Source organism: Eurosta solidaginis, chromosome 1 (assembly GCF_040869045.1).
Source record: "Eurosta solidaginis isolate ZX-2024a chromosome 1, ASM4086904v1, whole genome shotgun sequence".
NCBI lineage: Eukaryota > Metazoa > Arthropoda > Insecta > Diptera > Tephritidae > Eurosta > Eurosta solidaginis.
The window spans coordinates 140946780-140966033 of record NC_090319.1 but is presented as its reverse complement, the minus strand read 5'-3'; the positions used below and the strand labels follow the sequence as shown (position 1 = coordinate 140966033).

Sequence of the window (19254 nt, the reverse complement as noted above, 5' to 3'; positions counted from 1 at the left end):
AATACGGAACAGCAAATGAAAGATTATATTTATTATAGAGTAATTCTAAATGAAATTTAAGGCTTAGCTCTTAATACAATTAGGATTTTAGGGCCGAACCCAATTTGGGAAGCCACTAAAAAGTGTTAATTAAAAATTTCAGAATTAAAGAGTCTTATCCTACTCTTTATCAACAAGCATTTTCTATTAAATATTGCGGAATACAAAATTATTTTAATAAAATGTGTGGAAATTTGTGTAAAGTTAATGAGAAATACGAATTTGACGAGAAAAGCCGGTTGAATTTAGTCCTCAGAACGTAGAAAAAGTTATATTAAAAACATTTTTAAATAATATAGATTTAAGCTTAGCATCTATAATTGTAAACAATAATTTTGATAATTTAAGAGATGCCTTAACTTTCTTGAAGGGTTTAATTAGAAATCATGAAAATAAAATGAGTTATACATTTGAAAATAGTTCCGTATCCTTTAATAAAAGATCAAATTATAATTTTAATAATCCTAATCATTGTCCAACTGCAACTTTAAGTGACGTAAATAGTTCGAAGAAACCACTCCAGGGATATTCAAGACAAAATCCTCCCAATTATTTAGCAAATAGAAATAGACAAAATTAAAATAATAGAAATAATTGTAGAAATAATAATTCCAATTATAATTTGCATAATAATAATTATTCTAATTATAATTCAAATAATAATTCTAATTGTAATAAATATCAAAATACTAACCAATTTAGAAACAGATATAATAATGCTAACTCGAATATTGATAATAATAACGATATGGAAATAGATCATTAATTAATCTTTCAAAAAAGTATTACCAAAACCTTCAGATTAAAATTTTTTTTAACAGCGTCAGAAAATCATTACCAATAATAGAATTAGCAATAAACAATAATAAATTAAGAGCATTAATAGGTACAGGTTCAACAACATCACTTTTAAATAAAGAAACATTACCTGAATACAGCAGAGTTTTGCTTAATAAAAGTATTTGTTTTTCTTCTATTAATAGTTCAACTATTATTAGATATGAAATTATTACTGAGTTACCAAAAGAGTTTAATGAAAAAGGGACGATGTCGTGGAAATTAACCGATTTTAAAGAAAAACAATTTGATGCAATAATAGGACAAAATATTTTAAAGCCAATGAAAGCAATAATAGATATGAAAAATGAGACGGTTACTATAAATGGTAACATAATAAATTTTTTACAATCGTGTCCATATTTTTATAATGAAATTCACCAATTAGAAGTTTGTAATGTAGATAAAAAAGTTATTGAATGTATATTTAAAGACTTAAATATTGAAACACAAAAAGCTTAAAAAAATATTTTGACATTATTTAAAGAATTAATTTATATAGAAGGACAACCTTTAACTAATACATATTTAATTGAACATGAAATTCGAACAACAGTAGATAAACTTATAAATTCAAAATTATACAGATATCCAGAACTACATGAGAAGAAAATTTGCAAACAAATTGATTGGATGATGAATCAGGCAATAATAAAGGAGAGTAATTCTCCTTACAATAGCCCTTTATGGATTGTACCTAAAAAAGTAGATAATAGTGGGGAACAACAGTGGCGAATTGTTATAGATTATAGGGCTTTAAATAACACAACAATTAAGGCGTTCACAATATTTTACAACTATTAATTTAGCAAAAGGATTTCACAAAATTTTAGTTAAAAAAGAAGATCGATTAAAGACAGCTTTTTCTACTCCATACGGACATTATGAATTTGTCCGTATGCCATTCGGTTTAAAAATGCTCCTGCAACATTTCAAAGGCTTATTAATTTTGTTCTGAAGGATTTGCAAATACTAAAATTTCTGTTGTATATTTAGATGATGTACTTATTATTTCAACTAGTTTCCAAGAGCATGTAAATGACGTAAGAAAGGTTTTCCAAAAATTAAAGGAAGCAAATCTTCGAACTCAAATCAATAAATGTAAATTCTTTGCAAAAGAAACATTGTATTTAGGACATGTCTTAACATCAGAAGGAGTTAAGCCAAATCCCGCTAAAATAGATCAAATTTTAAAACTTGATTTGCCAAAAACAGTTAAACAAATTAAATCATTTTTAAGTATAACAGGTTATTATCGAAAATTTATTAAAGATTATTCAAAGGTAGCTTATCCGTTAATAAAGTATTTAAGAAAGGACATGAAGTTAGATTTAAACGATTCCAATTATATTAATGCTTTTGAAAAGTTAAAAAAATTACTAACGGAAGACCCAGTACTTAAGTATCCAAATTTTACCAAACCTTTTCAACTTATTACTGATGCAAGTGCTAATGCAATAGGTGCTGTTTTACAACAGAATCAACATCCTATATGTTATGCCAGTAGAACATTAAATGATCATGAAAAAAATAATTCAGTTACAGAAAAAGAACCTTTAGCAATTGTTTGGGCAACGACTTATTTTAGACCATATCTTTATAGTACAAAATTTGAAATTTTATCAGATCATCAACCTCTACGATGGCTTTTCTTAAAATATCAAGGCAAAGCTATGAATCCGCGACTTTTTAGATGGCTAGTAAAGTTAAGTGAATTTAATATAACACTAATTATATTCAAGGTAAAGGAAATCAAGTAGCTGATTTTCTTAGTAGAATAGATGCAAATACAAATGAAATCAATGTGTTATCGATTTCTAGAGGGTTATTATTAAATAATGTAAATGACGATTTAGAAACAATTAATTCTAAAGAAGATAATAGTAACATTTTTATAAAAATATTAGATACTGTAGTAAATAGATTTCAAGTACAAATAATATTGACAGATGATAAACGAAAAGAAAAAGAAATTAAACATAATAAAACAAAGATTTTTCTAAATTCTTTGAAAATATATTACGAAGAAATATTGATAAATATTTAAATATTGAATATTTTGTGAATTAGATAATAGTAAATATAATGTTTTCAAAAATAAGATTATTGAAATGTACAAACATAATAATAATATTAAATTTTCCGATGTTCATATTATGCTAAAGACATTGAAACAGAAAAGGATGCTTACAAATATATACATAATTATCATAAAAATAAGACAGGACATACAGGAGTAGTTGAAAATTATGAGGGACTTAAAAAATTAATTTATATACCGAAATTGAAAGTTTTAATCCATAAATATATTAATAATTGTTCTGTTTGTAGTAGGACGAAATAATATAGAAATCCAATTTAGAACAAATTCAAATTAACGGAAACACCAACTGATATTTAACAAATTGTACATATGGATATTTATACAAATTCTAAATCAATTTTTTTAACTTTTATTGATAGATTTTCTGAATTTGCAACAGCTTATTATTTAGAAGATAGGAATAATCAAACTATAATTAAAAAATTAAGACTTTATAAATCTCAACGTGGACATTTTCAGAAATTTATTTGTGATAATGAATTCAAAAGTATATATATAAAAAATTATTTGATGAATGGAAATATTGAGTTACATTTAGTTACATCAAATAACCATACAGGTAATGCCGATATAGAGAGGTTACATAATACGATTTCGGAGAAAATAAGAATGATGTCCATTTATTATACATAATTATTAACATAATGCTTTTAATATTAAAGATAAAGTAAGTAAATCAATTGAATTTTATAACAATAGTTTTCATTCTATAATAAAAGAAAATCCAATAAATGTTGAAATTGGAAAATGTAATAAAATAAAAATACATGAAAATATATTAAAAAAAAATATATATTGAAAAAATAAACAAAAAAAAGAAAATTACGTTGAAAGTAGGAAACAAGGATTTATTAAAAATTATAAATCAATTAAACATAAACAAGAACCCAAATATAAATTTCACAAATTAGATAACATTCACCCTTCGAATATAAAAAGGAAATTGAAATTTGGAGGCATTCTTAATACTAAAGAAATAGATAAAGATTAATGTAAAGTTTTTATTTTGCCGGCTCTAGGTCAAAAGTAATAAAACGATTTGATTTTTTTATTTTCCCAATATATTTCGATCACCTTCGGAGATCTTCATCAGGGGGCTACAGCAATAATGAACAATTCAGCTTAGTTTGTAATAACTAACAATAATAACTAAATAAACCATCCTATGTGTATAATCATATTCATATTTATATACATACATACACTTATATTTTTATTTTGCTAATCTGCGTCCCTTCGGTTCGCCATGTAGCTTTGAACTGATTTTCCACGATTCTAGCAGGTGTCTGTAGATATGTGAGCAGCCGTCGGTATCTATTTTATAGGTAAGTCTCTTGTTTATTGGTGTGTTTGTTATGTGGAGCATTTCTAAAGTGAAGCGTTTTTTGTAATTTTGCTCTGTTTGAAGTATGCTCACTGCTTCGAAATCTGTTTGATGGCCGCTCTCTGTACAGTGGGCCGCAAGCGCAGTTTTTTGCGTGTTACTAGCTGCTCTGCATTTTATATCAGATCGGTGGCCTGATATCCTCGTTTTCAATTTATTCTTAGTTGTACCTACATACTCTTTGTTACATTTATCGCTTTCATTTCCAGCGCATGTAATTTTGTATACAATGTTGTTTTTGTCTAATAATGCTACTTTACTTTTCATGTTGTTGTAGAAAATATTCGTCGTATAGGCTGGTTTATGTGCAATTTTGATGCTTTCCCTGTCACATATGTCGGAACCTTTTAATCTGTCGGAGAAGCCTGGTATATATAACATCGATTTGTACTTTGTAGTTGTTTTTTCTCCGTGTTTGGGTATTTTTATTTCACTGTAAGATTTTATCATCCTCCGTATAATTCCATGAGGGAAGTCATTCATTTTTAGTATATTTGCTATTTTTCTTTTGTTTTCAGGGTGGAACACTGCATCACTCGTGTCCAGCATTGTATACAAAATTACATGCGCTGGAAATAAAAGCGATAAATGTAACAAAGAGTATGTAGGTGCAACTAAGAATAAATTGAAAACGAGGATATCAGGCCACCGATCTGATATAAAATGCAGAGCAGCTAGTAACACGCAAAAACTGCACTTGCGGCCCACTGTGCCGAGAGCGGTCATCAACCAGATTTCGAAGCCGTGAGCATACTTCAAACAGAGCAAAATTACAAAAAACGCTTCACTTTAGAAATGCTCCACATAACAAGCAAACCATTAAACAAGAGACTTAACTATAAAATAGATACCGACGGCTGCTCACATATCTACAGACACCTGCTAGAATCGTGGAAAATTAGTTCAAAGCTACATGGCGAACCGAACGGATGCAGATTAGCAAAATAAAAATATAAATGTATGTATGTATATAAATATGAATATGATTATATACATAGGATGGTTTATTTAGTTATTATTGTTAGTTATTACAAACTAAGCTGAATTGTTTATTATTGTTGTAGCCCCCTGATGAAGATCTCCGAAGGTGATCGAAATATATTGGGAAAATAAAAAAGTCAAATCGTTTTATTACTTTTGACCTAGAGCCGGCAAAATAAAAACTTTACATTTAAACGTATAAAGGTCGCTAAAATCAAATATTAAAATATAAAGATTAATTAATTTTTAAATTTATGAATTTCAAATTTATTATTATTAATTGTTGTATTATAAACATATTTAATAGTTGATAAAATACAGGTGTATTTTAATTTAAATGAGGGAGAAGTTATATTATGATTAATTTTAATTGTAATTGTTTAGTTAGTTATTACTATAAATTTTAAATAACTTTGTATGAGAAATGTTTTCTTATATTCATAGAAAAAATGATTTTAGATTTTCATTTTATCTATCAAAAATTTTCATTGTAAGAAATATTCTGGGGAAAAAATTAATGATAGAGGTGAGTCCCTTTTTTGGTACATACTACAGACTAGTCTACAGGTGGCCAACAGGGGTAGGATGCCTACATATGCTGATCCTACGTCAAGTAATGTGCTCGATATCACATTGAGCTTTTAGCACGATATATTATAGAGTCCTTGACAGGTCATCGTTCTCAGACCATGCATATATCAGCTTCAGAATCCCCCTAAAGAGGGTAGAGAACGGGAAACCCTTTGAAACCCCTAGGGCAACGGACTGGTACAAATTTCATAAGGGAGCATCAGGAAGACTTGGGCATCCTAAAGAGGATACCACCACAGAGGAGTTGGAGGAGTGCAACAACTTCTCATCAAAGGCGCTGACAACTGCGTACAACAGAGCTTGTTTTCTGAGAAGATTCAAGGGGAAACGCGAGTCTCTCTAACTCAACTTCGTTCTGGATACTGTAAAAGGTTAAACTCTTACCTAACCAGAATAAACCCCGACATACAAAATGTATGCCCCGCTTGCAATGTGTCCCCACATGACACCAACCATCTCTTTAGTTGTAATGTGGAACCAACGCCTCTAACACCCCTCTCATTATGGTCCACCCCTGTTGAAACAGTAAGTTTCCTTGGACTCCCGTTTGAGGATATTGATGGCAATTTATGATCGGTCGCAACTATTAGGAGGGGCGAAGCACTGCTACAACAACAACAGTAAGGAGCTGAGTCTTCTTAGAGAGAACATAAAAAAGATTTTGCAGCTGGCAAAAGTTGCGGAAAGCGAGGAGTGCTGGGACGAATACAGACATCTTTTGAGGATCTAAAAACGTGAAATCAACAGGTCAAAACGGCTTTCATGGAAGATTTTCTGTGCCGACATAGAAGGCTCCAGAGAAACGGCGAGACTGAGAAAAGTCCTATCTAAAGGAGAGACAGTACAGGGACTGAAAAAAGGACGACAGGGAATGGTTACACAGTAGTGAAGAGTCGCTTGAGACACTATTTAACACACAATTTCCATCGGGAGATGATGCGGAAGAGTTGTGTTACCACGTCTACAGTCATAGTACGGAGCGAGAGGTACCAAGATTGGTGACAGATACCAAATTGAATGGGCAATAAAAACGTTTGCTATGTTCAAATCGCCGGGCCCAGATGGGATATTCCCTGCTATGCTGCAGATGGCAGGTAGAACGATTATGGAAGCTGCAGAATGATCACATCGAAATGGGGTCTGTGCGAGGCAACGAAATCTGTAAACTGAGGAACGCCGCAGGGTGAGGTTTTATCACCAATGCTGTGGACGTTGATTATAAACCAATTGCTTAGTCGGAGGATCAGTCAAACTTACGGCATATGCAGATGACGTTTCTGTCATCATAAGCGGCAGATGTCTAACAACAATCAGCTCTCTGATGGATCAGGCACTTCGGGATGTACATGCCTGGGCATCTGGAGTCGGATTAACCACCAACGCGGAAAAAACCGATCTAGTATTATTTACTGGGAAGTATAAGGTCCCTAATTGGACTGAACCTAAACTCGGATTATCTAGGAGTTATCCTAGATAGTAAGTTGTCGTGGAAACTCCATGTAGAAGAGAGAGTGGAGAAAGCCTCCGCGGCAAACTATGCATGCAAGAGGATGCTAGGATGCACGTGGGGCCTATCACCCAAACTCTGTCATTGGATATTTTTTTTTCTCGGACGTTGTGGCAGCGCACTGCCCTCAAGTGGCCCGATGAAACCAGGCCAATCCCGTTATTTTTTTGTTTTTGTTTTTTTATTTCATACATAGTTGTTTTTTTTTACGGCAATTGTCAAGCCCATGCTTTACTATGGGGTTCTTGTTTGGTGGACAACCACACAAAAGGTACGTATACCTAAAACTTGAGAGGGTTTGCAGAGAATCAATTATTAGCATAACGGGAGCCTTAAAAACTACCCCGACAGCAGCATTTGATGCCATTCTACACATACCAACTGCAGACCTAACGGACAAAAACATCGCGTTAGCAACGGAAACAAGGCTTAAGGCCTCGGGGCAGCTTGAGTGCAGGCCTTATGGCCACAGCAGTATAGCGCCATCTAATATCGGGCAAACGGAATATATGTTCCCGTGCCTGAGCCTCGAAAGAGATATTGGCGCCACAATTGAGACGGAGGGTTGGTGCTGGGGTGCAGAAATGGCAGAACATAAAAATACAAAATAAATGTAAGGCGCGATAACCTGCGAAGAGATCTAAGGCCGAGCTTCTCTTCCAATTTGCGTCGTGCTCCTCTTGATTTTCCCTACAAATTGGCCGGACGGGGCCTACATGTTTTCACTGAGAGCTTTTCATGACAGAAATACACCCGGAGCGCTTGCCAAACACTGCCGAGGGGCGACCCCGCTTAGAAAAATTTTCTTCTAATTGAAAAACCTTATTTCAAAAATTTTGATGTTGCTTTGCCCGGGGTGCGAACCCAGGGCATACGGTGTGGTAGGCGGGGCACGCTACCATCACACCTCGGTGGCCGCCGTACTATACACGTATATACGGCTGGTTCCAAATTAATGGAAGGGGTTGGGTCTGCTGTTTACTGTGTGGACCCAGAAATAAGTAGATCCTACAGGCTGCCATATTACTGCAGCGTTTTTCAGGCGGAAATTATAGCAGTGAATAAAGCAGCAGAATCTCTAGAGGAGGCGTGCTTAAGCTGCAGTCGCGTCAATTTATATATTGATAGTCAGGCTGCGATTAAGGCAATAATCTCACACAGTACTTCACAGTGTTCTGAAATGCAAAGAAGCATTGGAAAACTTCGCTCAGGCCGGACCATACATCTTTACTGGGTTCCCGGTCATAAAGGGATAGAAGGTAACGAAAAGGTCGATGAGTTGGCAAAGGAGGATGCAACAATCGCTGAGTCAACGATAGACGTCCCAATCCGTTTGGGAGAAATGAAAAGGGGACAGGAGTTACATATGATCCGTCAAGCAGGAATGGCGTGGAATACTTAAGGCGTCACATGCTTATAAGTTAGGCCTCGTCAGCCACAAGCAGTGTGAGCTCCAGGAAGAAACGGTTGAGCACATTCTGTGTTCGTGTCCTGTGCTCGCCAGGTCAAGGCCCAAGCTATTAGGGGCGGCAGAGTTGCCAGATCTCCAGGCGGAAATTAAGTTGGGTCCTCGAAAACTGCTAGTATTTGCCAAGAGTACGGAGTTATTCTATAACATATACCCTGGCACATGACTGGGGTTCTTCCGATTGGTCGTCAAACAAATTCTGGTGACACTATAGACACATTCAGTCTATGTGAGGTCTTTATTGACCGGACAGTTCAACCTAACCTAACCTACTGTGTATATATTCTAGGTCGCATAACGCACAGGGCTTTTTGAAATCTGCCAAGAATACGAAATGCTAAAAATTTTACGTCTGCCTGTTGGTAAATTTTGCGGCTGTTGACCTCAACAACTATAGAAAAAATATACATACATATGTAGATAAAAAAAATGTAGATACTGATTTATTAAATAAAATAATTTAAAAAAATTTTAAGCTAAACGGTTTTATTGAAAACAATACTTACATGAAGTAATAATAAAGTTAAAAGCTAGAAAATAATTAGGAGGGTCCTAGGTACTAGTCATCACACTCCTCATCAACCTAGGGCGTTGACCAGACAGTTAAATAAAAGCATTGGACGCATGTGATTTCTAAAAATGTGAGGCGTAGCATAACTTTATTAAGGTTCAGTTGGTCTTACATATGACTATCAATAGAAATTTGACGCGTCCAACGCTTTTATTTAATTGTCTGATCAACGCCCTAGATTGATGAAGAGTGTGATGACTAGTACCTAGGACTTACCTAATTATTTTCTAGCTTTTAATATTATTATTACTTCATGTAAATATTGTTTTCAATAGAACCGTTTAATTTAAACATTTTTTTTTTAAGTTATTTTATTTTCAAGTTTTTAGTCTTTATTTAATTGCCTATTATTTGATTTATATTGGAACAATTTTCCGTCATACCTTGTCAAATTTGGTTTCGAGACAACCCGGTTTCGGCTTTGTGCCATCATCCGTGTCGATTTTCGTTATGATCTGTTGTTTTCGTTTGTCCTGTATTTATAGTTCGTAGGTACATGAACAGGTATTGTCAAAATTGATGCTTCTGTATATTTAGTTATTTGTATGTGCTGTGTGCTCATTCATAACCGAGGGTGGGTTTTACTAATCGATTTGTGTGGGCGACTGAGGCAGGTAAAAGTCCGTAATTTTAGTGGTTTGACCTTGTTTGTGGGTACATACTTAAGTCTTCAATACATAATCCAAATATGAGCCAAATCGGACATCACAGGCCGCTTTCTATTCGTGAATGTATTATGTGTTCCAAATATGAGCCAAATCGGACCACAAATAGGATTTTTTTGAATATCTTGATCCTTGCGTCTCCTAGCGGCGATTTTTTTCATAGGTCGCTTTCTATTCATGTATGTATTATGTGTTTTAAATATAAGGCAATTCGGACAGCAAATACGATTTTATTTTGAATATCTCGATCCTTGCGCCACCTAGCGGCGATTTTTTCCCAGGCCGCTTTCTATTCATGTATAATGTATTATGTGTTCCAAATATGACCAATTGGGCCACAAATACGATTTTTTGAAATATTTCAATCCATGCGCCACCTATCGGAGTTTTTTCTTCTTATTATTGCTTGTAATCGGGTTCTGAACTATATTCCAAGTTTATAGCTTGTAGGTTATCGGGAAGTTACTTAAATTTCAATTACAAAATTCTGTTCGCCCGGCCGTTCAAGTCAAGCTAAATAAAACCGTTTAAATATAGAAATTAATTCTTATTATTTTCCGTTTCTCTCTTACAGAAGCAAATCACGTAGCGTTGATCATGGTCTTACTACTCCTTTTGATTTGTACTCACTACGTTCCAAAGTGGAAGGACGTTTCGAATGTGTCGACAGGTTGACAAGTGAGTATGATATGCATATCCTTTTCTTAATTCTTTAGTAAGTAAATTTTTCGTTTTCAAGCCCAAAAAATAAAATAGATATATCATAAGTTATTGTTAGATTTTATTAATAAATGTGTCTAGGAAATGAAGAAATTAGAAAAAACAATGCTGGCAAACCGTGTTACCAGCAAATTCCCAATCCACCACAGTTCATTATCGACGCTCCGCTCTTTGAAGGTTTGATCCTATTCGATGCGAAGGCACAATATTTGATTTAACAAGATATTTTGCAGATGTAAATAAAAAACTTTCAGCACTCCTGAAGAAATATGGGTCAAAATATGCCGAAGCCACCGTGGTATGGAGTTTCACCTGCAGCTCTTTTTTTTAATAATTGAGGAGTAATCTTTCATCAAAATATTCATACTAGCACAAACAATTTTAAAAAGTATTTAAAAGTGACAAACACCTATGGCAAAACTAAATTTTCTTACGTAAAAAGTAATGAGAAACGGAAAAAAAGAAAGAAAAAGAAGATATATTAAAACAAGTAAGGAAGGTTAAGTTCGGGTGTAACCGAACATTACATACTCAGTTGAGAGCTATGGTGACAACATAAGGGAAAATAACCATGTAGGAAAATGAACCGAGGGTAATCCTGGAATGTGTTTGTATGACATGTGTATCAAATGAAAGGTATTAAAGAGTATTTTATGAGGGAGTGGGTGTTCTATAGGTGGACGCCATTTAGGGATATCGCCATAAAGGTGGATCGGGGTTGACTCTAGAATTTGTTTGTACGATATGGGTATCAAATGAAAGGTGTTAATGAGTATTTTAATAGGGAGTGATCCTTAGTTCCATAGGTGGACGCCGTTTCGAGATATCGCCATAAAGGTGGACCAGGGGTGACCCTAGAATTGTTTGTACGATATGGGTATCAAATGAAAGGGGCAATGAACATTTTAAAAGTGAGTGGGTCTTAGTTCTATAGGTGGACGCCTTTTCGAGATACCGCTATAAAGGTGGACCAGGGGTGACCCTAGAATTTGTTTGTACGATATGGGTATCAAATGAAAGGGGTTAATGAACATTTTAAAAGGGAGTGGGCCATAGTTCTATAGGTGGACGCCATTTAGGAATATCGCCATAAAGGTGGATCAGGTTTGACTCTAGAATTTGTTTGTACGATATGGGTATCAAATGAAAGGTGTTAATGAGTATTTTAAAAGGGAGTGATCCTTAGTTCCATAGGTGGACGCCTTTTCGAGATATCGCCATTAAGGTGGACCAGGGGTGACTCTAGAATGTGTTTGTACGATATGGGTATCAAATTAAAGGTATTAATGAGGGTTTTAAAAGGGAGCGGTAGTAGTTGTATAGGTGGTCGCCTTTTCGAGATATCGGCATAAAGGTGGGCCAGGGGTGACTCCAGAATGCGTTTGTACAATATGGGTATCAAACGAAAGGTGTTAATGAGTATTTTAAAAGGGCGTTGGTCTTAGTTCTATAGGTGGATGCCTTTTCGAGATATCGCCATAAAGGTGGACCAGGGGTGACTCTAGAATGTGTTTGTACGATATGGGTATCAAATTAAAGGTATTAATGAGGGTTTTAAAAGGGAGTGGTGGTAGTTGTATAGGTGGTCGCCTTTTCGAGTTATCGGCATAAAGGTGGACCAGGGGTGACTCTAGAATGCGTTTGTACAATATGGGTATCAAACGAAAGGTGTTAATGAGTATTTTAAAAGGGCGTGGGGCTTAGTTCTATAGGTGGACGTCTTTTCGAGATATCGCCATAAAGGTGGACCAGGGGTGACTCTAGAATGTGTTTGTACGATATGGGTATCAAATTAAAGGTATAAATGAGGGTTTTAAAAGGGAGTGGTGGTAGTTGTATAGGTGGTCGCCTCTTCGGGATATCGGCATAAAGGTGGACCAGAGGTGACTCTAGAATGCGTTTGTACAATATGGCTATCAAACGAAAGGTGTTAATGAGTATTTTAAAGGGAGTGGGCCTTAGTTCTATAGGTGGACACCTTTTCGAGATATCGCCATAAAGGTGGACCAGGGGTGACTCTAGAATATGTTTGTACAATGTGGGTATCAAACGAAAGGTGTTAATGAGTATTTTAAAAGGGCGTGGGGCTTAGTTCTATAGGTTAACGCCTTTTCGAGATATCGCCATAAAGGTGGACCAGGGGCGACTCTAGAATGTGTTTGTACGATATGGGTATCAAACTAAAGGTATTAATGAGGGTTTTAAAAGGGAGTGGTGGTAGTTGTATAGATGGTCGCCTTTTCGAGATATCGGCATAAAGGTGGACCAGGGGTGACTCTAGAATGTGTTTGTACGATAGTGGTATCAAATTAAAGGTATAAATGAGGGTTTTAAAAGGGAGTGGTGGTAGTTGTATAGGTGGTCGCCTTTTCGAGATATGGCCATAAAGGTGGACCAGGGGTGACTCTAGACCTTTTTTGTACGATATGGGTATCAAATGAAAGGTGTTAATGAGTCTTTTTAAAAGGGAGGGGGTATTAGTTCTATAGGTGGTCGACTTTTCGAGATATCGCCATAAAGGTGGACCAGGGGTGACTCTAGAATATGTTTGTACAATATGGGTATCAAACGAAAGGTGTTAATGAGTATTTTAAAAGGGCGTGGGGCTTAGTTCTATAGGTGGACGTCTTTTCGAGATATCGCCATAAAGGTGGACCAGGGGTGACTCTAGAATTTGTTTGTACGATATGGGTATCAAATTAAAGGTATTAATGAGGGTTTTAAAAGGGAGTGTTGGTAGTTGTATAGGTGGTCGCCTGTTCGAGATATCGGCATAAAGGTGGACCAGGGGTGACTCTAGAATTTGTTTGTACGATATGGGTATCAAGTAAAAGGTGTTAATGAGTATTTTAAAAGGGAGTGATCCTTAGTTCCATAGGTGGACGCCGTTTCGAGATATCGCCATAAAGGTGGACCAGGGGGACCCTAGAATTTGTTTGTACGATATGGATATCAAATGAAAGGGGTTAATGAGCATTTTAAAACGGGAGTGGGCCTTAGTTCTATAGGTGGACGCCTTTTCGAGATATCGCCATAAAGGTGGACCCGGGGTGACTCTAGAATGCGTTTGTACAATATGGGTATCAAACGAAAGGTGTTAATGAGTATTTCAAAAGGGCGTGGGGTTTAGTTCTATAGGTGGACGCCTTTTCGAGATATCGCCATAAAGGTGGACCAGGGGTGACTCTAGAATGTGTTTGTACGATAGTGGTATCAAATTAAAGGTATAAATGAGGGTTTTAAAAGGGAGTGGTGGTAGTTGTATAGGTGGTCGCCTTTTCGAGATATCGCCATAAAGGTGGACCAGGGGTGACTCTAGACCTTTTTTGTACGATATGGGTATCAAATGAAAGGTGTTAATGAGTCTTTTTAAAAGGGAGGGGGTATTAGTTCTATAGGTGGTCGACTTTTCGAGATATCTCCATAAAGATGGGCCAGGGGTGACTCTAGAATATGTTTTTACGATATGGGTATCAAATGAAAGGTGTTAAGTAGTATTTTTAAAGGGCGTGGGGCTTAGTTCTATAGGTGGACGCCTTTTCGATATATCGCCATAAAGGTGGACAAGGGGTGACTCTAGAATGGGTTTGTACGATATGGGTATCAAATTAAAGGTATTAATGAGGCTTTTAAAAGGGAGTGGTGGTAGTTGTATATGTGAAGGCGTTTTCCAGATATCGACCAAAATGTGGACCAGGGTGACCCAGAACATCATCTGTTAGATACCGCTAATTTATTTATATATATAATACCACGAACAGTATTCCTGCCAAGATTTCAAGGGTTTTTTATTTCGCCCTGCAGAACTTTCTCATTTCATTCTACTTAATATGGTAGGTGTCACACCCATTTTACAATTTTTTTTTCTAAAGTTATATTTTGCGTCAATAAACCAATCCAAATACCATGTTTCATCCCTTTTTTCATATTTGGTATAGAATTATGGCATTTTTTTCGTTTTTGGTAATTTTCGATATCGAAAAAGTGGGCGTGGTAATAGTCGGATTTCGGCCATCTTTTACACCAATACAAAGTGAGTTCAGATAAGTACGGAACTGAGTTTAGTAAAGATATATCGATTTTTGCTCAAGTTATCGTGTTAACGGCCGAGCGGAAGGACAGACGGTCAACTGTGTATAAAAACTGGGCGTGGCTTCAGCCGATTTCACCCTTTTTCACAGAACTAAGTTATTGTCCCAGAATCTAAGCCCCCCCAAGGATTGGTAAATTTTTGTTCGACTTATGGCATTAAAAGTATCCTAGACAAATTAAATGAAAAGGGCGGAACCACGCCCATTTTGAAATTTTCTTTTATTTTTGCATTTTGTTTCACCATATCATTACTGGAGTTGAATGTTGACATAATTTACTTATATACTGTAAAGATATTAAATTTTCTGTTAAAATTTGACTTAAAAAACATTTTTTTTTTAAGTGGGCGCGGTCGTTCTCCGAGTTTGCTAATTTTTATTAAGCATACATATAGTAATAGGAGTAACGTTCCTGCCAAATTTCATCATGATATCTTCAACGACTGCCAAATTACAGCTTGCAAAAATTTTAAATTACCTTCTTTAAAAATTGGGCGGTGCCACGCCCATTGTCCAAAATTTTACTAATTTTCTATTCAGCGTCATCAGTTCAACTCACCTACCAAGTTTCATCGCTTTATCCGTCTTTGGTGATGAATTATCGCACTTTTTCGGTTTTTCGAAATTTTCGATATCGAAAAAGTGGGCGTGGTTATAGTCCGATATTGTTCATCTTAAATAGCGATCTGAGATGAATGCTCAGGAACCTACATACCAAATTTCATCAAGATACCTCAAAATTTACTCAAGTTATCGTGTTAACGGACAGACGGACGGACATGGCTCAATCAAATTTTTTTTCGATCCTGATGATTTTGATATATGGAAGTCTATATCTATCCCGATTCCTTTATACCTGTACAACCAACCGTTATCCAATCAAAGTTAATATACTCTGTGAGCTTTGCTCAACTTTCATATGAAAAGGCATTTGAACTGCTCCTGTGGAATACTACTCTATCTCGGCAGTTGGCTCAAAAACACCGTACCTCAAGAAACTTTTGAAAAACACCCTGTTTTTTTTTTTTTTTGTTGTTGTAGCGATAAGGACACTCCCCCAAATGGCCATTGCTAATCATATGTTGTGATAGGGCTGTAGTGGGTTTTTGTTTTTTATGTCGGCTTCGTGTTCGGCAGTGCGAATACCTAGTGCGCGCTTTGTCGTCCCAATATATGCTTTATCGCACTGCTGGTTTTCTTTCCCCATGCATTCGATTTTATATATGACGTTGTTTTGTTTTTGCTTGTGTATTGGAGATTTTGTTCTTGTGTATATTTTGGATAATGTATTTTTGGTTTATTAATAATTGTTTTTGTTTTATCGGCCTATTGATAAATCATTCAAGGTTCGATTCGAGCTCAAGGCCAGAACAATAATTTTTTTTTACGATAATTATTGTTTTTTTTTTAATTTTTCTATAATTGAAAAATTTTATTTTATTTGTGGAATAGTATGCAGAAAAATTTTCAGACAACCTGCCATAGCTTCGGAGATAGATCCATTTCGAAGGATGCTAAGCCTTCATCATCACGTGCATAGTCTCCGTGCTCAATATAGCATCACACCCACTCTTAGAAGCGTCTACTGTAATTATAAATTATTTTATGAAGTCAGGGAATTGTAGAAGTTGAGGAGACATTAATGCAAGTTTTAGTTTTTTGAAAGCGTTTTCGCACGCTTCATCCCAAACAAATTCAACTTTTTTCCGATTTAAAGGCGCTGCCAGAGACGAAAAATTGGGTATAAATCGCATGTAATAATTTGCAAATGCGACAAATCGCCTAACTGCAACTTTGTCTTTTGGCTTAGTATACCTTTTAGTAGCGTCTATTTTTGAATCACCTGGCAGCAAGCCTTTTGTCGTACATTTATGACCCAAAAAAGTTACTTCGGAACGAAGGAAATTGCACTTGTTTGGATTTAGCTTTAAATTGAATTTTCTACAAGTTTCGAAAACTTTTTCCAAATTTTTTCGCTACAACCGATGACGATATCATCGTCAATGTACATAAAAGCTTGATTTGACGAAATGCCTGAAAATGCTAATGACATTATACGTGAAAAAGAGCCTGGTACTATATTTAAACCGAAAGATAAAACTTTCCAACGAAAAGCTCCTCGATCTGTACTGAAAGATGTAACGTCTCTAGAATTGACATGAATTGGTACTTGGTGAAAACCAGAAAAAAGATCTAAACTTGAAAAGTATTTGGCTCTGCCAAGATTGTCGAGTATGTCATCTACGCGTGCTAGTGGAAATTTGTATAAGCTTTTTATTGACTTCTCGGAAATCTACGCACATACGATAAGACTTTTTGCCTGTTGGATCTTTTTTCGGTACCAAAATTAAAGGACTGTTATAATTTGAAAAACTAGGTTGGATTAAATCATTCTGTAATAGGGATTCGACTTGTTTATTTACTTCTTCGCGTTGTGTGTATGGCAAACAGTAATTTTTAATATAGAGAGGAGTTTTGTCAGTTAATCTAAGCTTTTGTTCGTAGAAATTGTTAAGCGTCATTAAGTCGGTTTTTAACGCAAAAATATCAGAATATTTCAAACATAAATCAAGTAATTTCTTTTTAACATAAGAAGGAATTTGTTTTGCTATGCGTTTTGAATCGTTAGATGTATTATTATTGAAGTTTTTATGTCTTCAGTTTGAATGTTGAAATCTTTCACGTACTTGACATCGTCGGTGGTGTTGGTAACTTTTTTATTGGGTTTTTTGTATCAACGATACATTTTGCTGTGAAAACACCGTTACAAAGTTCATGAGAATCTACAAAAACTGTACTTGTCGAATTTTTCAAACTAAAAACACGACAAACTTCGCATTTTGGTGGAATCACAAGAGTATTTGTTGAAGTGCTATGCAAAATTGAAATATTTACCTTTTCTGTCCCTTGTCCGAATGCAATTGTGTCATTAGCTTAATTGATTATGCATTTAGAAAGTCTTTCCCTATTATACCGTCCGAAGGAATATTAAAGTTGTCATTGACAACGTGAAGAGTCAGAGGAAAAAATGTATTTGATGCGATTATACTTGTATTAACTGTTGCTAGTGTTGTTACCGTGTCTGTTGTTACGCCTGTTATATTTATTACGTTACTGTCGTCTACTATTACATCGTTTGCCATACTGAAAAATTTTATTAATGAAATGTCTGCCTGTGAGTATACTAGAAAAGAACATATTTTATGATAATCGCTACAAGCGACTTCAACAAAATCGGAAAAATTTAAATTTAGACAATATATTGTATGATAAGTATTTAACCGAATTGCTCCTGTTCCCTCAGTGTTCGGGCCTGAGGGCTTCAGCATTTAAAGAACGCACATTGGATGAATTTCTAGAATTTGAACCCTGATTATTGGAATTTCTGTTATTTACGGACCTATTGTGAGTGTTATTGTTGAAATTGTCATTGCCTCTATTATAGTTGCGATTACTGCCTCTGTTATAATTGTTATTTCGGAAATTTGTATTAATGTGTTGCCTATTTGCATTACTGTTAAATCGAAAATTACTATTGTTGTTATATCTAGAATTACTGTTGCCTCTAGAATTTCCACGGAAATTAATATATCTTATTGGACGTGGCTGAAACGCTAACACCTGCCGCTCTTTAACTTCCTAGAGAGCGCTCTAACGAGTCAGAAAGCTCTTTTACCTGCTTGGAAAATTCTGAAAAATTTTTGTTGGTTACTCATAAGGCTGCAATTTTACCCGCGACAACTTTCGAGTTGTCTGGCCTAATTTTACTACATAACGCTTCTTTCATTTGTCTGACTGATTATATATGCGTTGGTAGGACTTCGCGAGCTTTGCCTTCGAGCTTTGATTTTATAAATGATATAAAAGTATTGGTTAACGTTTAGTCGGATAACTCTTCTATTAGGTCAATTTTATCAATAAATGAGGCAAGTGGTAATGCGTCGCTGCTGTAATTTTCTCGCATAATCGAGGCACAGGTACTAATAAATGATTTCCGTTGCTCAGCTGTAGCCTTTTTTGGATTGCTAATGTTTAAAATGGGACTAGACGTTAAGTTAAAGTTTGAATCAGAGTCTGAATTCGAATGAGAAGTGGGAATTTGTTATGAATTGGTTGGAGTGTCAAATCTTTTAAACTCTTCAAGGAAGGAACATCTAGGCTTAGGAGATTTTATTGTGGCATTTGAAGAATTTGAAGAACTCTCGGGATCTGACATGTATAAGTATGTAAATGAGACGAAAAATTTAACTAACGCTGTATTTTAGAAAAAAATATAAGGAATCTAATTTGAATGGA

The 19254-nt window shown here is 35.2% G+C and overlaps 1 protein-coding gene across 5 annotated transcripts in view; it reads left to right on the top strand.

Annotated features, from left to right (window-relative positions):
* Positions 1–19254, top strand: part of mtd (mustard) — a 2476738-nt gene that overhangs the window by 699445 nt on the left and 1758039 nt on the right. For all 5 annotated transcript variants that reach the window (XM_067759877.1, XM_067759878.1, XM_067759880.1 and 2 more), the window contains one exon: positions 10722–10825. In XM_067759877.1, the coding sequence (XP_067615978.1) occupies positions 10722–10825 (104 nt within the window). The remainder of the gene's footprint in view (positions 1–10721; positions 10826–19254) is intronic.